A 23,668-nucleotide genomic window follows, 5' to 3' on the forward strand; every position below is an offset into this window, starting at 1 on the left:
CCCTCAGATCGCACCAGAGAGGAAGAGAGAGGAACTGGGGTGAGCAAGTATTGTGGTTTCCTGTTTCAGCAAGGCTGCTGTGCAAAAAGAAAGACAGTACCAAGAAGGGAAATGCTAAGGGGGCCCAGAGCCATGGATCGAGAGCTTGCCCCATCAGAGACCAGAGCCGAGATCTGCCCAGGAGCTGGGATGCTTTCCTGAGCTGCTTGGGTTGGAGCCTGGGACCCAAGGTAACTTAGGAGGAGGCTTTTGTGTCCAGGTTGGGGACCTCCGATTCTGGGGGGGGGCAAAAGAGGCTCTGTCTGCCAGCTTCCCTGGTCTGAAGGGGGAGACACTGGAGTGGATGTTGTAGTTTGAGTGTTGGGGGTTGGGTAAACAGGAAAGTGTCCCGCGTTGGTCTCCAGAGGCACAGCTTCCATCCCTCTCTGCTGCTTCCATAAGGTCAGATTAGCAGCGAGTCAGATGACTAAGGGTTCAGGCTCCCCAGTGACGGGAGGTACATTTTACAGCTCCCTTCACAGCAGGGACCCCATAGCACCAAGCTGCCTGCCCAGCAGCTTGCGTGCAGGCCCTTCTCTCCTACCTCACTCTGAGAGCTCTTGGCTAGGAAGGCCAGACCGTTCATTCATGCGGGAGGCCATTTATCACACACACAGCAGGAATTAGGAGCAAAGACCGGGAAAGGCAGCAACAAAGCACTGTCAGGTGAGGGCAGCGCCCTGATCTCCCCCTGGAGCAGTGAGGACAGTCTCCCCCAGCCAATACCACCCTTTCCCAGAGCCCCAGCTGGGCCCTGTCATGCCACCAAGTGCGGCCTGGGCAGTGGCCCAGTGACCTTTCTTTGAAGCACACGGGGACCCGTTCCATTTTCTTCTACAGCCCATCTCTGTCAGTCAGCCGTCCACATGACTTCTTGTGTTTAAGCAAATCAGAATAGCCAAGACCTCCCGGAGAGCTGGGTATGATTCTACCCAGGTGTGCCACACCAAATCCTACCCAGTGTGAGAGCCTGGGGGCCTGAGAACGCTCACATCTCTGAGGAGACTTTCCCACTGCAACTCCCAGCTTGGGTAGCAAGGGCTAACGTCTGCGCCCCCCCACCCCGGAAACAGAGCAGGGCAGCCATGCGTTTCAGTGAACTAGTGTAGACAGAGCCCACACACTTATCTCTCCCAGACAGCCCTCTCTTCCTCACAGCAGGAGGCAGGAGGATTCTCCACAATCAAGGGATCTGCCTCGTCTACGAAGCCTGAGGGATTACCTGGAACCAAACAGGGAGGGGACCTAGCGCCCCACATTTTAAAGGTGGGAAAGAGGCAGTCCTCTCTTCTTTGCCTTTCTGCCAGGCCTAACTGAAATGGCAGTTGTATCCAGACCACAGAGTAGTCCTTTCTCCCTGTAGCCTACACCCAGAAGTCAGAGGAACAGAGCAACAGTAAATATGATTTCAACTAGGGACCAGCATCGCCTCCGTGGGGTAGACAGTGCCCCTTCAAAGAGAAAGGGGCCAAGGGAGTTGGAGGATGAGGCATTCTTGGTCCTGGAGTGCTAGGTTAGCTCGGGGCGTTTGTCTTATCGCACTGAGTCTTCAATATCCAAGATCAGTAGGACAGGAGTGATAATAATCATATTATTATAAAAAGCTAACATTTATTGTGTGCTATGTCCCAGATGCTTGACGTGCATTTTCTCTTTAATCCTCATAACCTTAGGAGGTAGGTTCCCACTTTATAAATGAGGAGACAGAGACATAGAGACAGTTAATAGCTTGTTCAAAAGCACGTGGGTAGTAGATGACAGGGCCAGGACAGGAGTCCACACAGTCTGAGTCCAGGGTCGGGACACCCCGCCTCCCCCATTTACGGCAGAATCACTAGGGCCTATGGCTTAGGACACCACAAGTATAGATTCTGAAAGTGGAGTTTACCTGCACACCCAGTCCTTCATAATTTAATATGAATGGGCCTCTCAGATCCTTTCCTAAGTTTTTAAACAAAGAAAGTGGCAGGTGAGAAGTGAGGGGACCCTACAGAGTAGGAGTGAGGAGAAAAGCCTAAAGAAAGGGGAGAGGCACCCAGGGATGAGACGAGCGGACAAGCATTGACAACCTAACAGTTCTGCTTGGGGTCAGCACTGCCCAAGGCCAGGAGATGCCCCTCCAAGCCTGGAGAGTCAGGCATTGGAGAGCGAACAGGGTCTGACTGTATAAGACCCCCTCTCAGGGTGTGATACGACCCCACCCATGAGCCCCCGGAAGGAGTCGTATGACCAGAGAGAGAAAGAGAGAGCAAGAATCCTGCAGAGAATTCCAGACTGATCCAGGAGGAGCAAGGAACTCCAATGAAAGAGCGGAGAGGCTGCTACCTGTCGAGTCTGTTTGACTATAAATAAACCCGAAGGGCCAGTGCCAGCAAATGCCTCCTGGTTGGTGAAGCTGAGAAATCCCTTCACTGACCTCCCCGGGAACTAGATTCCCAGGGCAGTGGGTAGTGAGGCTGTGGGACAGAGAGAGGCGGCAACTGTAAGGGGAAGTCCCCCTCCCTTCTTCATTCTCTGGGCTGACCCCAGGGACCAGAATTTCCAGTGCTCAGAATCCAGCTTAGCCATGTCCAGCCCCAACTCAGCCAAGCTACCAGAGGGTTCTGGGAGAATGAACAAATTTGCAGAAGGTAGGTGAGGGAGCGTAGGAAAGAGAGAGAAGGGCACGGAGAAGGCAGAAGGGGTGAGGGTGGGGTTATGTGAGTAGCAGGTGAGGCCATGTAGAGGGGCAGCAAGGGTGGTCTCTACTCCAAGCCTGGTTCCCTGGGGACTTTTGGTTACTGTTTTTGTTTGTTCGCTTTGGTTTCCTTTTTCTTGGCAATAGCCTTATTTACGTATAATCCACATCGTTGCTGGTTTCAATGGCGCAATCTGTGTCTGGGCTGAGGAAAGCAGACTCGGCACCATACTTAGCCCTAACAGGGAGGTGATGCTAAAAAAATGGAACCTGCCACTTGAAGAGATACTGAGCTGAAAGCTCAGTATGAAATGAGTTTTGGCCCGCGATGGGCAAGTGGCAAGTAATCAGCCAGTACGGATCTGGGTTGTCCTGTACCTCAGAGTCAGAGCCCAGTCCTGGGCCAGGAGTGGAGTGCCAAGGGACCGAGGTCAGGGCTCCATGACTGTAGGCAATAGCGTGGGGTGTCCCTCCCGAACCATGCCCTGGACCAGGCTGGCAAGATAGCTGCTAAAGGCTAAACAGAGGACAGTGAGTGCTGGTCATAGGACTGGTAGCACCTCGAGGGGTTTGGCTATCCCTCCAGGCCTTGAGAAAAGTTGCTCACCTATGTGAGTAACAACTGGGCCAAGAGAGCAGTGAAGATTCTGGCTTTCCTTTTAGATTGGGGATCAGGGAGCCAATTTAACTGGTTCTTTAGAAGTCCCTGGAAAAGGAACACAGCCCCATCTGCCCTCCAGAAGGCTAGACGCTTTTAGTGATTTTTATCAATTATTTCTCACGTTCCCCTAACTTGGAGGCAGGGTGAGACGTTTGGTCAAGGAAGAAGTGGCAGCAGAGGAATCTCGCCACTTTGCAGAAGGGGAGACGCAGGCCAGAGAAGAGCAGAAATTAGTCTAGAGGCTGAATCCAGATGTCCTGAGTTCCCGTGTGACATCATCCCCTCTTCAGTTGTCAACCCACACATATGGGACGCTGTGCTATTTCTGCCCCCTCGTCCAGGAAGATGGCCATTTTTCGGCCCATCTCCTGACCCCTCCTCTTCGCCTCCCTGTTGGCACTTGGCAGATCCGGGCAGCTATTCCAGGAACTGGAAGCCAAGCACAACAGGTGCTCGGGAGGCCATCATGATCAGCCCAGACCCTAGGCCTGCCTCTGGCTTGGCCCGGTGGGCTGAGAGCTACGAGACCAAGTACGAGCGCCGGCAAGAGACCCGTGAGAGCCGCCGCTGCCGCCCCAATGTGACCACTTGCCGCCAGGTGGGGAAGGTGCTGAGGACCCAGCAGAGGGAACATCTCCAGAGGGCACGACAACAGCAGTTTTTCAGACGGAGGAACTTGAAGGTGGAAGAGAAAGGCGAGGCACAGAGCCCGCAGGCCGGGGAGCCAGGTCCCTCCAGGAGGCAAGGCCAGGCGACCGACCTCAAGGAGCCCTTGTCTTGGGCCAACAGGATTTCTTCCCCCAGACAGCAGGTGGGCCATGTTGAGGGACACAGTGCTCTGGAGGGGATGGGGTGCAGCACCAAGACAGGTGGGTGGGCTCAAGGTCACTAAGAAGTGATTTAAATGAAGTCTGTCCTTCCTCAGTCATCATAAAGTCTCCCTTAGCCACTTACTCAACAGATATCTTTGTTGTTGTGTTTTGGGGGTGTTTTTTGTTTAGCTATTTTTTTACTTTGCACTTGCCTTTTAGGAGAGAAAAGAATAATTTAAAAACAATTCCATAGCTAATTCCTAGTATTAGTTCAAATTCAGTCTATCTAGACATATCTCCTACAGCATTCATTCATCCGTCATTCAACATTCAATGAATGCTTACTGTAGGCCAGGGACACAGACCAATCTTCTTAATGTCTCCCTCAAATCACACACACACACACACACACACACACACACACACATTTCTCATCTCTATTCTTCTGTAAGGCTGCTGCATCACCCACCTTCTCTCTTTCTCTTGGGCCATCCCAATTCCAATATCGTTCACCTAAGGCCGCATCTGGCCCAGGAAGCCCTAGCTTCCCTAGCTTCTCCAGGCCACCTCTGCTCTCTGTGGTTTTTATGAGGTTATAAATCCTCTAAGATTGTATAACTTTTAGAGGGCCCATTAGTCCGCCCTGGGAAGGAGCAGTGTGGCAAAAGCCAGGGTACGTTGAAATGAGCTCAGCCAGCAAACCGTCTGTGTCTTCCTATCCACATTGTGAGCATGTGGACAGCAGGGATGGGTCCTCCGGATTCCCTGGAAGTAACTGGTATTGTACTGTCCCCAGAGTAGGTGCTCTGTTGGGCCTTCTTAACACAGTGCATGTGTTATCCACAACAGGAGGTGCTGTTCGGAAAAATGATCCTCGAGCCCAGCTGTAAAATAAAACCAACTGTGTACTTTCTAAGGCAAGAAGGTTTCTACGTGCTTTCGGTTGAAAAAATAATTTTAAGGAGAAATAGAACAGAAAACACAGTTACCTAAAGAACTCTTCCTGAGCCTATCAGTTATTTAAGGTTTCTTGAGATAGAGTTAGTCTGCAGGATTAGCTGCCACATGCATTTCTTAGCCTTTTAGTGTTATGTTACAAACATAAATTTTTTTAGTTTGTAAGAAGAAAATATAAAAATAGCAAGCAAAATTGTGACAACTGCTGCTACGTTCCTCCCTACAGCTGCCTAATTTACCTTCTCTTCACACAAAACCTCAACAATAGTCCAGCTGTTACTAAGAGGAAGGAAACCACCTCTAGAATAGGAAGGCACCTTGGACACCATCTACTCCAAGCTCCTCATTATACAGCCAGGAGACTGAGACCAAGAAAAGGCAGGACCTGATCCCAGATCCCCTCACTCCCACCTCAGACCGGTTCTCTTTCCGGGATCAGGGACTCTAGAGAGAGTAATTGGAGACAAGCCCAGCTCCCCATTTGCCTGAACTGAGGAGGACCGATCCCACCAGCCAGGACAAGAAAGGGCAGGAGCAGGGATAACCTTGTAGCTTTGAAGGCTTGAATGGGTTCCTTTGGTTTTCTGGACCTGAAACTTGATCACTGGCTCATCTTTCTGCAGTTAGCTGGAGAATCCTGTTCTAAGATGCTCTCAGCATCCCGCATTTGCTTTCCAGGTGTCAGGGACCAGCTCCGAGGTCTTTGCAACGCAACACCAGCCTCCCTCAGGCTCCTGGAGGGATCCGGCTGACCACCTCCCCTCCCAGGCTGGGGGCCTTCCACCACAGGACCCTCCCATCAAGAAGCCACCCAAACACCACCATGGTAAGAGCAGGGCCTTCCTCACTCACTGGGCCGAGGCATTTCCACTCGCTGGCAGTGGAGAGTCCCTATCCCTCCCCACTTCCCTCACTGCCTCTCCCATGGGTTCTGAATCACCTTATCCCTATCCCTCAGGCACTCAGACAAAGGCAGAAGAAACACAGCCAACAATTAAGCATGATGCCAGTCAGCAAACCAAGTGAGTACCTTTCATGTTCCTGACCTCAACTCCTTCACAGCCCATCCATTCCTCTCTCCTAAGCTTTTACCTGAACCCTCCCCCAGAATGTGGAGAGGAGCACAAGGAACTTCCACGTCCACCTTAATTAAGAAAAAGGAAAGCCTTCCCCCCCCCCTTCCCCATTGGCTCTTCAGAAGAGATCAGAGAAGGAATCAATACAACTGCCTCCTGACACTCTTATTTCTTTGATCCATTGTCATTTTTGTTTTTTATTTTTTTTGTTTTTTTCTTCTCTTCCAGTTATGGAGTTGCAGTTCTAGATAAGGTAAGAAAATCCTCATGGTGAAGGTGTTGAATCAGGTGGCATCTAATCTCCTCCAAGCTCTGACATTCTGGAATTCCATGGTAAACTCAGCTGGGATGGAGGGGTACCCTCTTCCTAGATGAGCATAGACATGGGGGCCTGGAGGGACCCTGAGTCAAGGAAGAAAGTTTACTCAGCACAAGCCAATCCTGGCTCGGGTTCCATGTTCTAGGATTTCAGGGAACCTACGATCTTCTTAAATACCTTTTTCTTTCTCTCTAGGAAATCATCCAGCTTTCTGAGTACCTCAAAGTAAGTAACATGTGAATTCTCCCTGCAGCTCCTCCATCCATCTGCTCCCTTCTCCTCCAACTTAATCTTACCCTCTTGCATTTTGCCCCCCAGGAGGCCCTACAGAGGGAGCTGGTTCTAAAACAGAAAATGGTGATTCTCCAAGACCTACTGTCTGCCCTGATTCGGGCCTCTGACAGCTCTTGGAAGGTAAGGGAAACCTTTGCTTGAACAAAGCTCATGGATTTCTATGTGTGCCTATCTCATTCTTCTTTCCATACCATCCCAGCAAGAGAAGGGGCTTTTTTGCTACTGAAGAGGCTGAAGGTGGGGGATGGTGCTAAGACCTAAAGGTCAAACATGTCACAGTATTGAGCTTGGCTCAGTCCAGGGTGGTCAGCTGAGGACACCCCCAGGGAAGACCCAGAACCAAGAGAGGCAAGATTTTCCATTTTTTAATTTGTTGGAAGAAAGAAAGGACGGTCCCAATTCAGTTAATATTACTGACTGTGATAAATGCAACTATTTTCATATGGGATTCACACCAATATTAATTCCAAGTCATCCTACACCTACTAGTCAGCCCAGACGTGAATGTCAAAGCGGGAAGGGACCTTGGAGATTAGCTAATTTTCTCATTTTGCCAATGAGGAAACTGAGTGTCAGAGAGGTCAGGTGACTAGTCCACATTCACACTTCTAGTTAGAGGCAGAATTGGAACTAAAATTCAGACCTCCTGATTTTAGTCCATTCATTCAACAAATATTCATAAGTCATGTTCTCTACACTGAGCACGGGAAATGAGATTAATTAGACAGGGTTCCTGCTTTTAGAGAGGCTGCGGGTCAGGGAGACAGAAGCCTAAACAATGCAGAGATGTGAGAAATAAATGTTTTGAGGATATAGTAGAATACAAGGAGGAATGAACGACTCCACAGAAGGGGAGAACCAGGGAAATATTTATAGTTATATTAGTATTTTCCAGGCAAATGTGGAAACAAGAACTATATTCTGGGCAGGGGATACAGCATAGGCAAAGAACCAGAGGCATGATATAGGCTAATGCAATGGGTCTCCAGCTTTTTAATCTCAGGACCCCTTTATACTCTTTAAAAAAAATTATTAAAATCCAAAGAACTTTTTATATTTACCACTTTGAAATGAAAAAAGGAATCTTAAAATATGTATTAATTTTAAAATAACAATAGTAAATAGATTACATGTGAACCTAAATTATATATTTTTGTGAAAAATAAGTATATATTTTTTTAAAAAAATAGTGAGAGGAGTGGCATTGTTTTATGCTTTTTCAAATTTTTGTTTGGTTTTGTTTTTTGGGTTTTTTTAACATCTTTATTGGAGTATAATTACAGTGTTGTGTTATTTTCTGCTATATAACAAAGTGAATCAGCTATATGCATATATATATCCCCATATCCCCTCCCTCTTGCGTCCTCCTCCCTCCCTCCTTATCCCACCCCTCTAGGTGGTCGCAAAGCACCGAGCTGGCAAATCTTTTTAATGTCTGAACGGAAGACAGCTAGATTCTTGTATTTGCGTCTGCATTCAGTCTGTTGTTAATACATTGTTTTGGTTGAAGCATATGAGGAAAATCCAGCCTCACACAGATATGTAGTTGGAAAAGGGAAGACCTTGCAGATCCTGGATTCCCAGGGGTCCTTGGACCCCACATCGAAACCCCTAGACTTTAATGTTCAGAGAGCATAAGCAGTTTGATGCGACTGGAGCAGAAAGCCCCGGGTGCACAGAGAGAACACACAACCTCCCAGCCTCCGTGAACATCTGACCTTACCACGTAGATGGCTGTGCTTAGACAGAGAGATGGGATGGGAGGACGTGGGACAAAACTAAGAAGTTTGCAGTGATGTCGAAGAGACTCCTAGGCTCAGCCCTCCCTCTTCGCGTCGGTCACTGTATCCGGATTTAGGTGTTTATGTTCAGGGCTCCTGCTGGTTAAGGAAGTTGTTTTCATAGCTGAGTAGGAGCCTGAGACAGACAGCTGTGCCTGCCAGGTGGTTTCCGGTGCTGAACTAAACTGAGATTGTCTCATTCGTTTATTCAACAGACATCTGATAAGTTCCAACTATGTGCTGGCTTGGGTGCTACAGGGACAGAGGTAGGGTCCTTTGTCTTTAGGAGTTCCAGTAGCAGCCAGGAAGAGACAGACAGGTCATAAATAACTCTACTGCAGTGTGCTAAAGCTGTAACAGCACTTTCTACAAAGTGACACAGAGAAAAGAGAAGGGAGCAATTCTTCTGCCTGAGGTGGTATAGGGCAGACTCCAAAGGAAACGGACCACTTTAGCGGGGTCTGGAAGGATTGAATAGGAGTTTACCAGTACAGAAGCAGGAATGATGAAGGGTAAGAAGAAGGAAAAAGGAAAAGGGTGCTTACAGTAAAGGAATCAGAATGATTACAGGCCTAGGTGTAACAAAGCATAGGGTATAGCAGAGTGTGATGGAAATGAAGGGACTGTGTCAGAGTAGCTCCAAAGATAAGACCGAAAGGGCCTCCGATAGGTCTCTAGAATTATGGCGCTTAAACTTTTTCTGTTGAATAGGGTATCTCAAACTTAATAGTTATAGATTCCCTCTTAAAGGAAAAGTATATATATATATATATATATATATATATATATATATATATATATATATATCTCATGAGAATGCATGCCACCCCAGTTTGAGAAACACTGCCACAGGCAATAAGCAGGGGAGCAGTGGGACCACATTTTCCTCAGGTTTAAAGCCCTACGCTTAGCAGTGTCCAGCCCATCCTGAGAAGGAGCTTGTCCAGTAGCCGTGGAGTTGCACTCGCTTGGCAGCACGTGTACTAAGATAGCTGTGGTGGGACTTCCTTGGCAGTCCAGCGGTTAAGACTCCACGCTTCCAATGCCGGGGGTGCGGGTTCGATCCCTAGTCGGGGAAGAAAGATCCCACGTGCTGTGCGGCGTGGCCAAGAAATAAATTAATTAATTAGATGAAATGAAAAAGATAGCTGTAGAACTGAGTTGAAAGCGATTGATCAGATCTGTGTTTTATAAACCTTATAAAAGGTTCTCTGACAACAATGAGGACCCTGGCTACCAGTGGGTGTAGGGGTGGTGAAAGTTCTTGCAATACTGCAGGTAAGACACAATCAGAACTTGAATTACAGCCAGCGTGGTGGGAATGGGGAGGATTTATTAAGAGACATTTCCAAGGTAGACTCTGAGGGTGGTTTAGCTCCATGCTCCTGCTGGGGGCAGGAGTTCCTCCAGCTGTGGTTTTCTCCCTCCCTTCTCCCCCCACCCCCTAATATTCACCCTTTTTGTCTTCTTCCTCCCCACAAACCCCTCAGCTTCCTGTTTTTAAGAAAAATAGTCTCAGGTTTTTTCAGTTAACAGCTCTTGCTTCCCCCAAAACAAGACAATTCAACCCCCTACCCCTTCCTTGGAAAGCTCAACTTCAATGAAAAGACAGTCCCAGACTGCCGTACTTGGGAAAAGTAAGTGGAAGAATGTGGCCAGAACAGGGACTCCGATATTCAGCCAAGTTCAGGCCTTTATTTTTTTTCCATTTGGCCTCCATAATTTGAATCTCCAACTGCACATGCAGAGAAGCTCACCACAAACTCTATTAGAACACCAGAGATCAGCTCCCTCTGTTGCCTCCACCTTCAAGCTGACTTTGGGCCTTTTGGATGTGACAGGCCCTGGGGCACAGCAGAGACTCCTGACTGGCTGCAAGCTTCAGAGCAGAAACAGTTCGGGCAGTAGAGAAAGCAAGCCCTCAGTATGGGGCAATACAAACCCAGAGCAGGGCACACATGGGTTTTAAGTCCTGCAAAGTGGAAATGAGATCTTAAGATGACAGCGCAGTGGGGGATTGGCTGCAGGCCCTAAGCAACCTCTAGTAGAGCAGAGAGATAAGTGGGCTGGTGCTTCTGCAGTGAGGCGGTGGTGTTTCTGGAGAGCAGATCAGAGGCAGGGGAAAGCCAAGCAGAGGCAGGAGCTGAAGCCCTCAGACCGGGTGTGTATGGCCTCCACCTTGCTCCCTTTTACAAGCGGGGGTACTATGCTCTCTGAACCCTGGGTTCCTGGGATGCTACTGCCAAAAAAGTTCCACAATTGGCCTGTAAAAAGTGCTCCTTTCCTCATACTGTACCACTGGGCTTCATGTGGGGAGAGCTGGGGCTCAGACCAGGAAACCACATGCCCCATTTGCAACAACTTGGCCGTAACTTCCCTGCCTGCCTTAGGGAGTCTGGGCAGGCGGAGCTGTGGATCAGAGATGTTTTCAAGCCCCAGACTTGGGTGGCCCTTCGTCTCCACTGAAGGGGCTAACTGAATTGTCTTCTATTACAACATGAATGGAAAAGTAATCTGGGGAGTGGCTAAAACACAAAAACAGTTGGAAGAGGCAAAAATACTGGATAGAAACCATACTAAGGAAGGAGAAGGGAGCTACCCAGAAAGGGTAGGAGACTGAGGGAACTGTAAGAATATTGCCTTGGGCTTGTTTGTTTTCTTCTGAAACTACCACAAGATAAACTGTCAAACTTAGTGGGTTTCATTGCATCCTGCAAAGTAAGAGTTTAGGCAAAGGAAAATACACAGTCAGACTCTCTGAACCCGGAGCTGCGATACAGGTAGAGGGAGTTGATTTCAGGACCTGTGGATTAAGAATGAACAGGCCATGCAGGGGAGTAACTTTTCCCAGCTACTCCAGAGCCCAGAACAGTGGAAGTCTTTTCCATCTGTTCTATCTGTCCCAAAGCCCTGTGGTTATTGTAGATGCCAAATCCTGACTCTCGGCTCTCACACCAGACATTATGAAAAACGTTAATAGCAGGAGGCACTTTGAAAAATTATTTTTGGCAAAGCCTTTTGCTTTTGCAAGGCCCCGCTGAGGAATACAGGAAGGAAAAAGGGTGGAGGTGCACCCTGGCTCCCAGGGTTAGAAGAATCGGCCAAACAAGATCAAAACAGGAGCTGTGAGATACCACTTCCTGCCTCTCCCAGGTGCCCTGAAACTCAGTGAGGGGGACAGACCTCAGAACAGAGGCTCGGGCTTCCCTGGTGGCGCAGTGGTTGAGAGTCCGCCTGCCGGTGCAGGGGACACAGGCTCGTGCCGCGGAGCGGCTGGGCCCGTGAGCCATGGCCGCTGAGCCTGCGCGTCCGGAGCCTGCGCGTCCGGAGCCTGTGCTCCGCAACGGGAGAGGCCACAACAGTGAGAGGCCCGCGTACCGAAAAAAATAAAACAAAACAAACAAAAAAAACAGAGGCTCCTCTGCCCTCTGGCCATTACAGACCAGAAACGTTGTAGGGGTTGGAAACGTCCAAGCCTTGTCCAAGCCGTCTCCCGACGGAGAGGGACGGTGGCGTCTCAGGCCTGAGGAGAAATGTAATTTCTAGACCTCACAAGCGTCCCACGGGGCCTGGTTGGAAAAGCCAGCGAAAGGATATGAGAACCGGTTACTGCTAAAGAGACCCATGGCCTTTTCTCTGAGAAACTGGCTCTCATCCACGGTACCTCCCCACCCTCACCCCCTCACACACACGACCTTAAATCAGACTCAGGACTGGAGGGACAAAACCCCTACCTGGGAAAAAGGAAGATGTCTACACGTGGAGGAAAGAATAAGGCAGCAAGGAAGCTGTCGGCTGCTCAGCAGAAATACTGCAAAACTGAGAAACAGATAACGGGCCTTCCTGCCTGCCTTTCGCCACCCCCGCCCTTGAGATTTACGTCCCTCTTGGAATGTCCAAAATGCCACTAGACAGACCCAGATCGTGAATAAATAGCGTGTGGCTCTCTGGGAGGTCCTCTCACCACCACCGTCACTACCACGCACGCATACACACCCTGCTCTAATATCCCTCCTCCCTTTCCTGCTTTCTTAAAGAATTTCTCATCTTGAGTCATGTGTGTGTGTGTGTGTGTGTGTGTGTGTGTGTGTGTGTGTGTGTGTGTGTGTGTGTGTGTGTGTGTGTAGGGCAGGGAGGGGACTGTATTCGTTTGCTAGGGCTGCTATAACAAAGTACCACAGACTGGGTGGCTTCACCAATAGAAATGTATCTTCTCACAGTTCTGAAGGCTAGAAGTGTGAGAACAAGGTGTTGACACGGTTGGTTTCTTCTGAGGCCTCTCTCCTTGGCTTGCAGATGGCTTTCTCCTCCCTGTGTCCTCATATGGTCTTCCCTCTGCATATCCTGATGTTCAAATCTCCTCTTCTTATGAGCACACCAGTCATATTGGATTAGGGCCCACCCTAAGGACCTCAATTATCTCTTTAAAGAACTTATCTCCAAATACGGTCACCTTTTGAGGTACTGGGGATTAGGAGGTCAACGTATGAACGTTGTGGGGAGGTTAGGGGGACATAATTCAGCCCATAACAGGGGATAAGGGAGGGATGTATGTTCCCCCTGGGAGGGGAGACCCCTTTAGTCCTATTGGCCTTTAGAGGTAAAGGGCCATGTACTAGACTGGGAGGAGGTGCGGAGTATATAAGTGCCTGGACAGACAGGGGAGAGAGGTAATGAAAGAAGAAAAGGAGAGCTTAGAAGCTTTCCTTCAAATGGGCCCCTGCTACGATACCCTGAGCCATTTGATACAAAACCTCAAGGTACACAGAAGACTTTGGGGGCCAGTCTGATTCTTCCTTCTCCTATTACAGAGAAAGAGGAAAAGATCCTTTTCTTTCCAAACATCTGTCATCTCTCCCTCTCTCTACCTCCTGAAAGAGCTCAATTCCACAAACACTGTTTATTCTAGGCAGTAGGCTGGAAATGCGGAACAAAACTCTTTGCATGCTGTATTCTGGCCCAAGCTGTGTTCTGGCTAACTCATCCCATTTGCTCCAGGGCCAGCTTAATGAAGACAAATTGAAGGGCAAACTGAGATCTTTGGAAAACCAGCTGTACACCTGTACCCAGGTAAGCATTCCGGAGGACACTTCTAGCCCAGGAATCTAGAATTAAGGGAGAGAATGCTTGAACGTCAAGCTTACTCTCTAGAAACATCACCTGCTAGAGATTAATGCACCCATCCCTACTCACCCAGTTCTGGCCTTTACCATTTTCACTTTGGTCTCCAATTCACCAAAACACTATCTCCATCCCCCTCTCCCTTTCTCCTGGTGTCCTTCACTTTGTACCCTAGGAAAGGAAGCCCAGCACTAAGCGCTTTGCCAGCTCCAGGGGAACCTTGAGAATACCTGGAAACGTAGGGAGAGGCCCTTGGTAAAGATTCAGCTCACCTGGATAGAACTTCACAGGCCCGAATATTTGAACAGATGAGTTGGATATTACAATGAAGTCTCGCAAAATGATTTTCATGCCATGGGCAACTTTTATCTAGCAGCAATCCCTGGGAGAAAGTAAAAGACTGTGACTCCTGGCTTTCTGTGGCATTGTTATCCAGCTCCGGTAATCTCTTGATTGGCCTGATCTTGGATTATATGAGATAGAAAAAAGTCAGTTTTCACACTCGAGAAGTGATAGATTTCTGACAGGCGGGGAGATAAGTCAAGAGAACGAGATGAACCGGCCAGACTGCTCCCACTTGATGTTAGGAAGATAAGGTGGCCATGTAGTTAGAATTTTGCAGGGGAACATAGTCTATATAGTCTATGGGTTTGCGGATCCACAACTTTTATTTTTTCAGTAATGCCAACCAAGCTCATAAGAGACTGACATATAATCCAGAATGCCAGTCTACTCGTTTTCAATGGGGGATAAAGCTGGTCAGTGACCAGCATGGTTAAGTCCAATAACCTGGACATAACCATGTATGATCTCAACCAGTAACTCCTGTATCTGGTTTCTAATGACAATTCCAAGAACATAAGACCCACTCAACATTTAAATCCAAACTTTCAGATGACTCCAAAGCTAAATGGAAATGATTTGATATTGAACTCTAAATTTGCATTATCTAGACTATCTCTTACCCAGTTGGGTAACCCAGAATTGATAGTAAAAGACTCCTGCTTTCCCAAAAATCACAGGGCATAAAAATGAAAAGCACTGGAAGGGCAAGACCCCCAGTGAATTTGCAAAGCTGCTCGTGTCTTTTTCTTTTTGATCTTGAAGCCAGGAGAAATTCTAAAAATACAAATGTATTAATTTTTAAAACTTGACTTTACTGAATATTGTTCAGATCCCCAAGCCTACAAAAATAATTTTATTTTTTTAAAAATGCTCCCTGCCTCAAAGGAGCTTACAGTCCCTTAAAGGAGACAGATGAGTCAATAGATTAGAAATATAGATACTATGTGAACACCAGTAAAACCACCTAATCCATAAAGAGTCGGGGGGTAGGTATGGTTGGCCAAGTTTATCAGAATTTATGATTCTAGGGCTGAATCTTGAACATGGGTAGAAGTTAACCAGGTGAGAAGTGTGGGTCACGATACTCTAAGTAGAAGAAGCTTTATGGGCAAAGGCAGAGGCTGAAAAGCACAGTGCTTAGGGGACCTACAAGCAGTTCAGCTTGCGTGGAGGCAGCATGAGATGAAAGTCTGGGCTTGTAAGTAGAAACCATGCCAAGGAGTTTGGACCTGATTCTTAGAACACTGAGAACCACTGAGAGATTTAAGCAGGTTGTGACGTGATCAGATTTAAGTTTTAGAAAGAACCCTCTAGCTGCAGGACTGAAAAGGGTTTGAAGGGAGGCAAGGCATGAAGATAATATATAGTCTCGATATAATCCATATAATAGTATTACTGGGGTCTGAACTAAGGAGGTGGCAGTAGGGATAGAGGATACAGGTACGAGCTGTTAAAGGCATTGACTTGACAAAGCTTGATGTTGAACTGATTCCTTGAAGAAGGTGAGAGAGAAATCAAGGGTGATTCCCTGGTTTAGGGTTTGGGAGACTTGGTGGGTGGTGATGCTGGTCACTGAGATAGGAGCAGGTTTAGAAAGATGATTTCCCTTTGGAAATGTTGGATTTCAAGTGCCTGTGGAAGGCCTAGGGGAGAATGCCCAGCATGCCCAGGGCAGTTTTTTATCCCCACTCACCTCTCAACATCACCTGAGGGACTCTCCCTGCCTGCCTCCAGCCTGGAAGAAGGTCCACCAGATTACTGACATCTCTGCCCTGTGGGCAAGGACCAATTTCTTTTCATTTCTGTATCCCTGCTCAGGCTTTAGCACACAGTAGCTCAATGTGTATTTGTTGAATTGCCTCAAATTTACAGAAATACACTCCTTGGGGAATGAATAAGGTGCTATTAGAGATGGAAGACCAGAAAAACAGCTATGAGCAGAAGGCCAAGGAGTCACTGCAGAAAGTGCTGGAGGAGAAAATGAGTGCAGAACAGCAGCTGCAGAGCACACAGGTGTGGGGACGCTCCGTAACCCTTGGGGCTGGGAACCCTGGGGCAGTCTGGGTGGCAAGGGAGCCAGCTGCACGACCTCCTGGAACCCCCAAGGCACCACCCTCTCCTCTGATCTCCCTCAGCGGTCCCTGGCTCTGGCCAAGCAGAAGTGTGAAGAGTGGAAGAGCCAGTACGAGGCTCTGAAGGAGGACTGGAGGACCCTGGGGACCCAGCACAGGGAGCTGGAGAGCCAGCTCCACGTGCTTCAGTCCAAACTGCAGGTACCAGGCCCTGGGAGTAGGGAGGTGGGGAGGGAAGGCAGGGTTTAGGGGAGGGAGGTGTTGACAGCAGTGATGAGAGAAGCTGCCGCTGGGCAGGGGGACCCAAAGCTAATTTTGAGTTTAGCAAGGATGTCTGCACTGCTCATGCAAATGACCTAAGTGTTCATTGAAATGACATCATCCGAATGCAAAGGGCTGGGCTGGAATAGTCATCAGCCTACTGTCATGCCCCAACCCACTCTCTGCACCCCATCCCAGCAGGGCATCCAGTTCAGAAATGCCCACTATTGGGGCAGAATAAACGTCACCAGTTTACTTACAGTTTGAGTATCAACTAACACATCTTGCCAATGTGTTTTTAAGTCATTACAGTAGACCCTTGGCATTCTCAAGGGTTCCATCATTTCCAATCCGTGTTTACCTTGGAGAAGTTAGCTAACCTCCTAAGCCTCAGTTTCCACATCGGTAAAATGAGGATAATAATGGTACCTCTACCATAGGATTGTTGTGAGGATTAGGTGAGGAAATCCATGCAAAGCACTTAGCACAATGCCTCGCACATATAAGCTCTCAATAGATATTAGCTATTGTTTTTCGCAGATTTTACTTACTTGGTTTGGAATGTTGAGGACCCACCTCAAAAGTGTCTCTTTATACTTTTACTGAAGCTGGGATCTGAGAATCCTAGTGTGTGCCAGTTCTAGAAATAAGATCAATTAAGTGTGAAAGTTGTTTTTGTTTGATTTGTTATGTTTTTTAACAACCTAAACCTTAATGTGTGGCTCTAAGGTGAGCAGGGAGAAAGGGGAACATTTTGAGTGATTGTAAAGAATTTGTTGGGGGGATGGTGGTCCAGATATCAATGTGTTTGAGTTTTATATACAATATCCTATTAGCAATGAAGAAGAGTGCAACTCTAGTTCAAAGTCATTAAAAAGACATTTGTAATTCCCTTATTACCTCGAGCAGTTTGTACTCATAGACATCACATTTGTTTTTGAAGAATTAATGTTCCAAATGTAGAAAAAGGAAGAACTGATCAGACAGAGGAATGGAGGTTAAAAACATTTAAGGTTGAGCTTCCCTGGTGGCGCAGTGGTTGAGAGTCCGCCTGCCGATGCAGGGGACACAGGTTCGTGCCCCGGTCTGGGAAGATCCCACATGCCGCGGAGCGGCTAGGCCCATGAGCCATGGCCGCTGAGCCTGCGCGTCCCGAGCCTGTGCTCCGCGACAGGAGAGGCCCGCGTACCGCAAAAAAGATTTATCTATAGATTTCCTTTCAAATCTACTAAAAAACAGAAACCTTAGAATTTGCTTCTCGCTTTTTTTGCTTTTTATATTCTTATGTACAAATTATTCTTATATTGTTCTTTAATTTTTTATTTTAAAAGGCAAAGAATTTCTCAAAGGACATTAAAATTCTTCTTTTTTTTTTTTTTTAAAAAAAAGCCCATTTGATAAGAAACAGCAAGTGAGTCGTCATATCACAGGAGGGAACCTCGCTGGGCGCTGCACCGCAGCCACATCTCACCCACTGTTCTCTTCCTTGAATCACCTACAAGGCAACCCTCCTGAAGGCCCTTTTCTTTTTAACCTTAATCCGTTGTGAAAAATGATCCTACCCGCCTCCTCCCCGCCCACCCCGCCTCCCCCCGCCACCCCGGATAGCGTGAGAATGAGAAGTAAAGACAAAGTGAAGACATCTAGAAAAGTGATGATTCAGTATTCCTTAATTTGGGCATTTACCCAAATGTATCCCTTGTGAACATCAAAAATCTAATGCACTGTTTGCTGTAAGCGTCAGGAATAGAGCAAAGCAAAGAATTTAAAAACTTTTCCTATTTTTCCATTTCCCTAAGCCTCCTTCCAGCTCTAAAATTCCACAGTTTTCTACAGTTTTCCTCTTCCTTGGGATCTGCCCCCCACCTCCACCCTAGCACTGACCTGCTTGTGTCCACCCCTCCTCCTCCTTCCAGGGAGCAGACAGTAGAGACTTACAGATGAACCAGGCCCTAAGGCTTCTGGAGAACGAGCGCCAGGAGCTGCAGACCAAGACTGAACGCCTGCAGCGGGACAGAGACCTGTGCAGCTCGGATACCCAGCACCTACAAGGTACCCTTCTCCTTGGAGGCCTCTGGCTGAAGGAGCCCAGAGAAAGGAAGCTGGGTGGAAAGGCTTCAGTCTTTCACTTGTTCTTTTGGTTGACTTGGCGATTTCATTTGACTTTGAGAAAAAGTCAAGGCTGTTTTAATCATCCAAGACTGAAAGTATCCAGCCCATTCCTCTAAGCCAGAACACAGCAGTCACGTGTCAAGGGCGCATTCCTAATTTAAAGGGAAAGGTCAGTTGAAACACAAGGCATAGTGAAGGTTTCCCAGTCACAGCCTCTGTCAGCTGAGAGAGGACCAAATTATGTGCACATATAACCCTTAATTCAGCCCACTGTTGATGCAGATGAAATCCCAGGTAGTCGGGTTCTGGTTCACCTCTTCCAAACTGGGACAAGCAGAAGAAAGAGCAACTTCCACTGGACACTTGTCAGATGCCATGGGCAAGACAGCATCTGTTACTAATTTCCAGCCTCAGGGGTGAGCTCATCAAGTCTTAGGTTCGTCTATTTTGGTTTGCATTATTTCATTTTCAGATCAACTAAAGAGGTCAGAGGAGGAGAAACTTGCCCTGGTGACCAAAGTACAGCAGTTGCAGAGTAAGTCCCTTTTCCAGATTCTGAAAGTAGCACAGGTGGCTTTTTGGTATTCTTGGGGCTCCTGCCCCACGATAGGCACCCAAAGGAGGGATGGGGAGCCTGGTCCTTGGCATATCCTCTACCTCTGCATTTTCAGACCCTCTTCTTCTGCAGTGAGGTCATTTACAGCTCTTCACAAGTTCCACATTAGCCTCTGGGTTTTTTTGTTTCTACTTTTCTCCGCCATGTTCTCTGACAACCACCTGCATTTCCCCCAGAACTGCAGATTTCAAAACGTGTTGAGTTTTCTAAGGTATTTCTTATTTTATATATTCTAATTTATTATGTACATATGTCACATAGACCTGTCACTAGGAATGGTTCAGAAAATAAGCTCACACCACATATGCCTCAGTCCACTTCAAAATTACATGTTGAGGCCAAAGAAGAAAAGGGACGTCTCAGAAGAAAAGCAGGCAATTTCTGAAAAGCTGGAGAACCTGATTCAATTAATAGCTCACACCTTAACCTCTGACACCCTGACAGAGAAGTTTCATGCAAACAGCAATGAATTTGAAAACAGCAAGGCAGCCACAGGGCTAAGGGGAAAAGAACACCAGCAGAAGCCGGGCTCCTACACAGCGGGAGCTGAATGGGCAAGTCACTTCAAAATCATGCCTTTATTTATTCAATACATATTTATTGAGCCCCTACCAAGTGCCAGACACCCTAGATACTCACTGGGGATACAGTAATGAACAGAGCTGGCACAGTTTCTTCCCTAACAAAGCTTACATTCTAAGGAAACACTACAGTGGACTACGGAGTTTCTGTGAACAAATATGTGGCAGGTATTAATAACGGCTACAGAGAAAAAAATAAAGCAGGTTAAAGAGAAAATAGTTGCTATTTTACACAGGGTCATCTGGGGAAGTCTTTCTTCTAGGGTAACATTTAAGCAGAGACTTAAATGTACATAGTAGGAAAAGACATAAGGATGGTGTGTTCAAAACACAGCACCACAAACTGGGTGACTTAAAGAACAGACATTTACATTCTCATAGTGCTAGAGGCTGGAAGTCCAAAATCAAGGTGTCAGGCAGGGTTGGTTCTTCTGAGGGCTCTGGGGGAAGGATCTGTTCTAGACCGCTTTCCTTGTTTTGGAGATGGCTGTCTTGTCCATCTCTTCACACGTCTTCCATCCATCCACGTCTGTGTCCAAATTTCCCCTTCTTATAAGGACGTCAGTCATATTAGGTTAGGGCCCATTCTAATGTCCTATTTTAACTTGATTACCTCTGCAAAGAACCTATCTCCAAATAGGGTCACATTTCTGAAGTACTGGGGGTTAGGGCTTTGACATATGAATTTGTGGGGGGCAGGTGGGGGAGACACAATTCAACCAACCACAGATGGGAACACAATCATTAAGGTTCTAAGCAAAGTTCTGAAAAGATACTCTTCGCAGTAAATATGCTGGCCCAGAAAAGTTCCTTGTGTTTTCCAACAGGTCTGCTTCAGAATCAATCCTTACAGCTTCAAGAACAGGAGAAACTCTTAACAAAGAAAGGTCAGCAAATTTATTTCCACAAATTCTAAGATATTGCCCTTTCCCTGTCCGCCTAGAGACAGAGGGATGGACTACATGACCTCTTGGAGTCCCACCCAGTTCTGGGAGTCTATTAGGTCAGGGAGCTAGAGGGCCATTTTAAGGACTCATCACTGGCTCTGAGAATAGTTTAGTTAGCCTCCTATCCTGAGAGGTATATAAACTGTGAAAAGGATTCCTACTCCCTCTGAAAACATATATCTGCATTGAATATTTCAATAAATTGATTCTGAACTCAGGATTTTATGTTAATTTTTACCCTTAACTTTCCAAACCACATCCAGCTCCCCACGTAGAAACCACGTCACATGGAACAGTCACCTCACTCTCAGTCCTCAAGTCTGCTGCCTTAGCGTCCTCAGAAGAATTCATCATACATCTGGAGGGGCAAAAGCTCCTCATTTATCCACTGCACATGGCCCTCTGTTTTGTCATCACAATCACTGGGTAGAATATAAAGAAGGAATTATTATGCCCACATAGGATGGATAAGAAAATGAAGGTAAATGAAGGTCTGTGGTCATACAAATTAAGGACACAGCTATGACCACAATCCAGAATTTCTGACTCCCAGGCCAGGGCTCTCTTCACCACGATGCAGACTGCCAGGTGGCTGAAAAACCATCTTTAACTACATGAAGATGAGTTATATGACTGCCATTCTCATCTCATCATTTTGAAACAAGGACAGAAGGAAAATGGAGTTATACTGAAGCATCCAGCAAACCTCCCAGTCTAAAAGATGTGCCATGCAACCAAAGAAACTAAAGTAATGAGTATTTTCTAAAAGTATCTGGCTTTAGACAGGACTAGAGATACAGACAAAAGTAAAATGCCAACCTTGCCCTCAAGGGGCTCAAATTCCCACTCTCTGAACAGTCTGGGCAGGATCCCAATGGATGTTCTTTAAAAATCAGAGAATTGCAATCCACACGGTCTGGCCAGGGACAGGCCCTTCCTTATTCCCTCCCGCTTAGGGCTTCTCTCAGTGTGTAGGGACCATTCCTCAGAGGTATGGGCCTCACTTTCACTGCGAATCTGGCTGATTTTTTAGATCAGGCTTTGCCTGGGCGGAGTCCAAAGCCCTCCCATAACGAAGTGGTCCAGGGAAGGAGAAGGACTGGGATTTCAGAGACCAGCTCCAAAAGAAAACTTTGCAGCTCCTGGCCAAGGAAAAGGAGGTGAGATGGTGACCTCCGATAGTAAGGGGCTCATCCTACAGTGACAGGGAAACTGCTGGGAGGCAGCCAGACAATAGGCATTTCTGAGCTTAAGTTGTGATTGGGTGCCTGCAGGTATTCATTTAGGCCTGAATAAAACATCTTTGCTTTCGGGTTAACTTGTCAATCTTTTCTCTTGTTTATACCAACCCTTATTCAAGGTTTTACTAAAGAGTTACTTTTCAGAAAGTCAACCTAAACTCAAACACATTTAACAAACACATTAACTCCTCAAACTTTGTCCTACATTGAAGCATCTTAAAACTTTATACAGTGTCTTTTAAATAACAAAACTCTTCCTATCTCTTCCTATCTTCCATACTCACAGAAATACGTAGCTCCTGAAGTGTTCACATGCAACTAGTTCCCAGCAAAGAGACTTGCACTAAGATCTCTTCCAGGTTGTGTGTGCTATAGGAACTTCATTTTTGTGTGTCTCCATTTACAAAGCACTGGCACATACAACTGTCACACATGTGTAATATATAATAATATGCATTATAATCAATCATTTAAATAAACACATTACAAACAAACTAGGTGAGACAGTCAGAAGGCAAACTGAAAGCTCTGAGAAAAGCTGGGAAGGGAGGATGGAGGTAAAAATTCCAAATGAATGACAGGGCAACTTACACAGGGCCCTCTCCCCTACCTGGGCTCTGTCCCTGACAGAACTGTCTTGATGACCTTGGTGGTGTTCTCCCGCAACGCCCCCCCCCCGCCCCCACACAGTGCAAAGAACTGCATTCAGAATTAGACAACCTCAGTGATGAGTATCTCTCCTGCCTGCGTAAGCTGCAGCATTGTCAAGAAGAGCTGAACCAGAGCCAGCAGCTGCCTCCCAGAGTAAGAGGGTCTATCCTCCCATACAGCCCTAGGTGATCGTGGGACAATTCCTCCTTTAGCCAAATCTTGCCCATAAAATTGTTCAGCCCCTGCCAACATCTGACCAGCCGGCCCCGTTCAGCTTGGTTTATACTGTACTGAGAGTATAGCAACCATGTAAAGAAACACTGGCTCATGCCTCCAAGCCCAATTTTCATGGAAAGCCTGAGCCTGAAGGGAAAAACTTACTACTAGCTGAAGTATGAAATGGTGTTCTTTTAGTCTATTATGAGTATTGTGGCAAGGACAGAGTGACGAGAAAAGGAATATAAACAGAATACAATTTCGCTGAGTTATTTTCCACTTTTGATTATTCATATCAGTATTGAAGTACCTGGCCCCCGCTAGCTGTGGTTCGCTGGGCCAGTGACCACTGGAAAGTGGTTTTATCCCGAGGGAGGTGGCAAAGTGAGAGAGACAGAGATATAAAAAGCTTTTTCTCCTCCACCAACCCAAGATTTTCCACTGGGCTAGAATGGGAAGAAGGAAGATTATTTTTGCCTGCATCTTCTCTGACCAACCCATGGCCTCTTTCTCTTCTCTCCCCCTCCCTCCTCACAAAGGCAATGTGGCCGATGGCTTCTGATGCTGATGGCACTGATTGCTATAGCAGTGGCAGTGTTCCTGGCCAATAAGGACAGCCTGAAGCTCTGAATAACTGGTGACAGCTGCCTTGGGTGAAAATCAGAAGCAAGAAATTCAGTAAAAAACTCAGGTCTGGGGCTTCCCTGGTGGCGCAGTGGTTGAGAGTCCGCCTGCTGATGCAGGGGACACGGGTTCGTGTCCCGCTCCGGGAAGATCCCACATGCCGCGGAGTGGCTGGGCCCGTGAGCCATGGCTGCTGAGCCTGCGCGTCCGGAGCCTGTGCTCCGCAACGGGAGAGGCCACAACAGTGAGAGGCCCGCACACCGAA

At 47.3% G+C, this 23,668-nt stretch overlaps 1 protein-coding gene across 1 annotated transcript; it reads left to right on the forward strand.

The window, feature by feature from the left end:
- Positions 1–2: 2 nt before the first annotated feature.
- TRAF3IP3 (TRAF3 interacting protein 3) lies at positions 3–23,652 on the forward strand. Its single transcript, XM_060294181.1, is given in 16 exon segments — positions 3–230; positions 3,785–4,188; positions 5,825–5,972; positions 6,105–6,168; positions 6,451–6,475; positions 6,737–6,766; positions 6,860–6,955; positions 13,615–13,686; positions 15,955–16,095; positions 16,218–16,355; positions 18,332–18,467; positions 19,000–19,062; positions 20,552–20,611; positions 21,705–21,746; positions 21,749–21,831; positions 23,319–23,652. Coding segments are annotated over 15 exon segments (1,515 nt in total). The 5' UTR covers positions 3–230; positions 3,785–3,843; the 3' UTR covers positions 23,391–23,652.
- The last annotated feature ends 16 nt before the right edge of the window (positions 23,653–23,668 follow it).

The sequence above is a fragment of the Globicephala melas genome, chromosome 1 (genome assembly GCF_963455315.2).
Source record: "Globicephala melas chromosome 1, mGloMel1.2, whole genome shotgun sequence".
NCBI classification, from domain to species: domain Eukaryota; kingdom Metazoa; phylum Chordata; class Mammalia; order Artiodactyla; family Delphinidae; genus Globicephala; species Globicephala melas.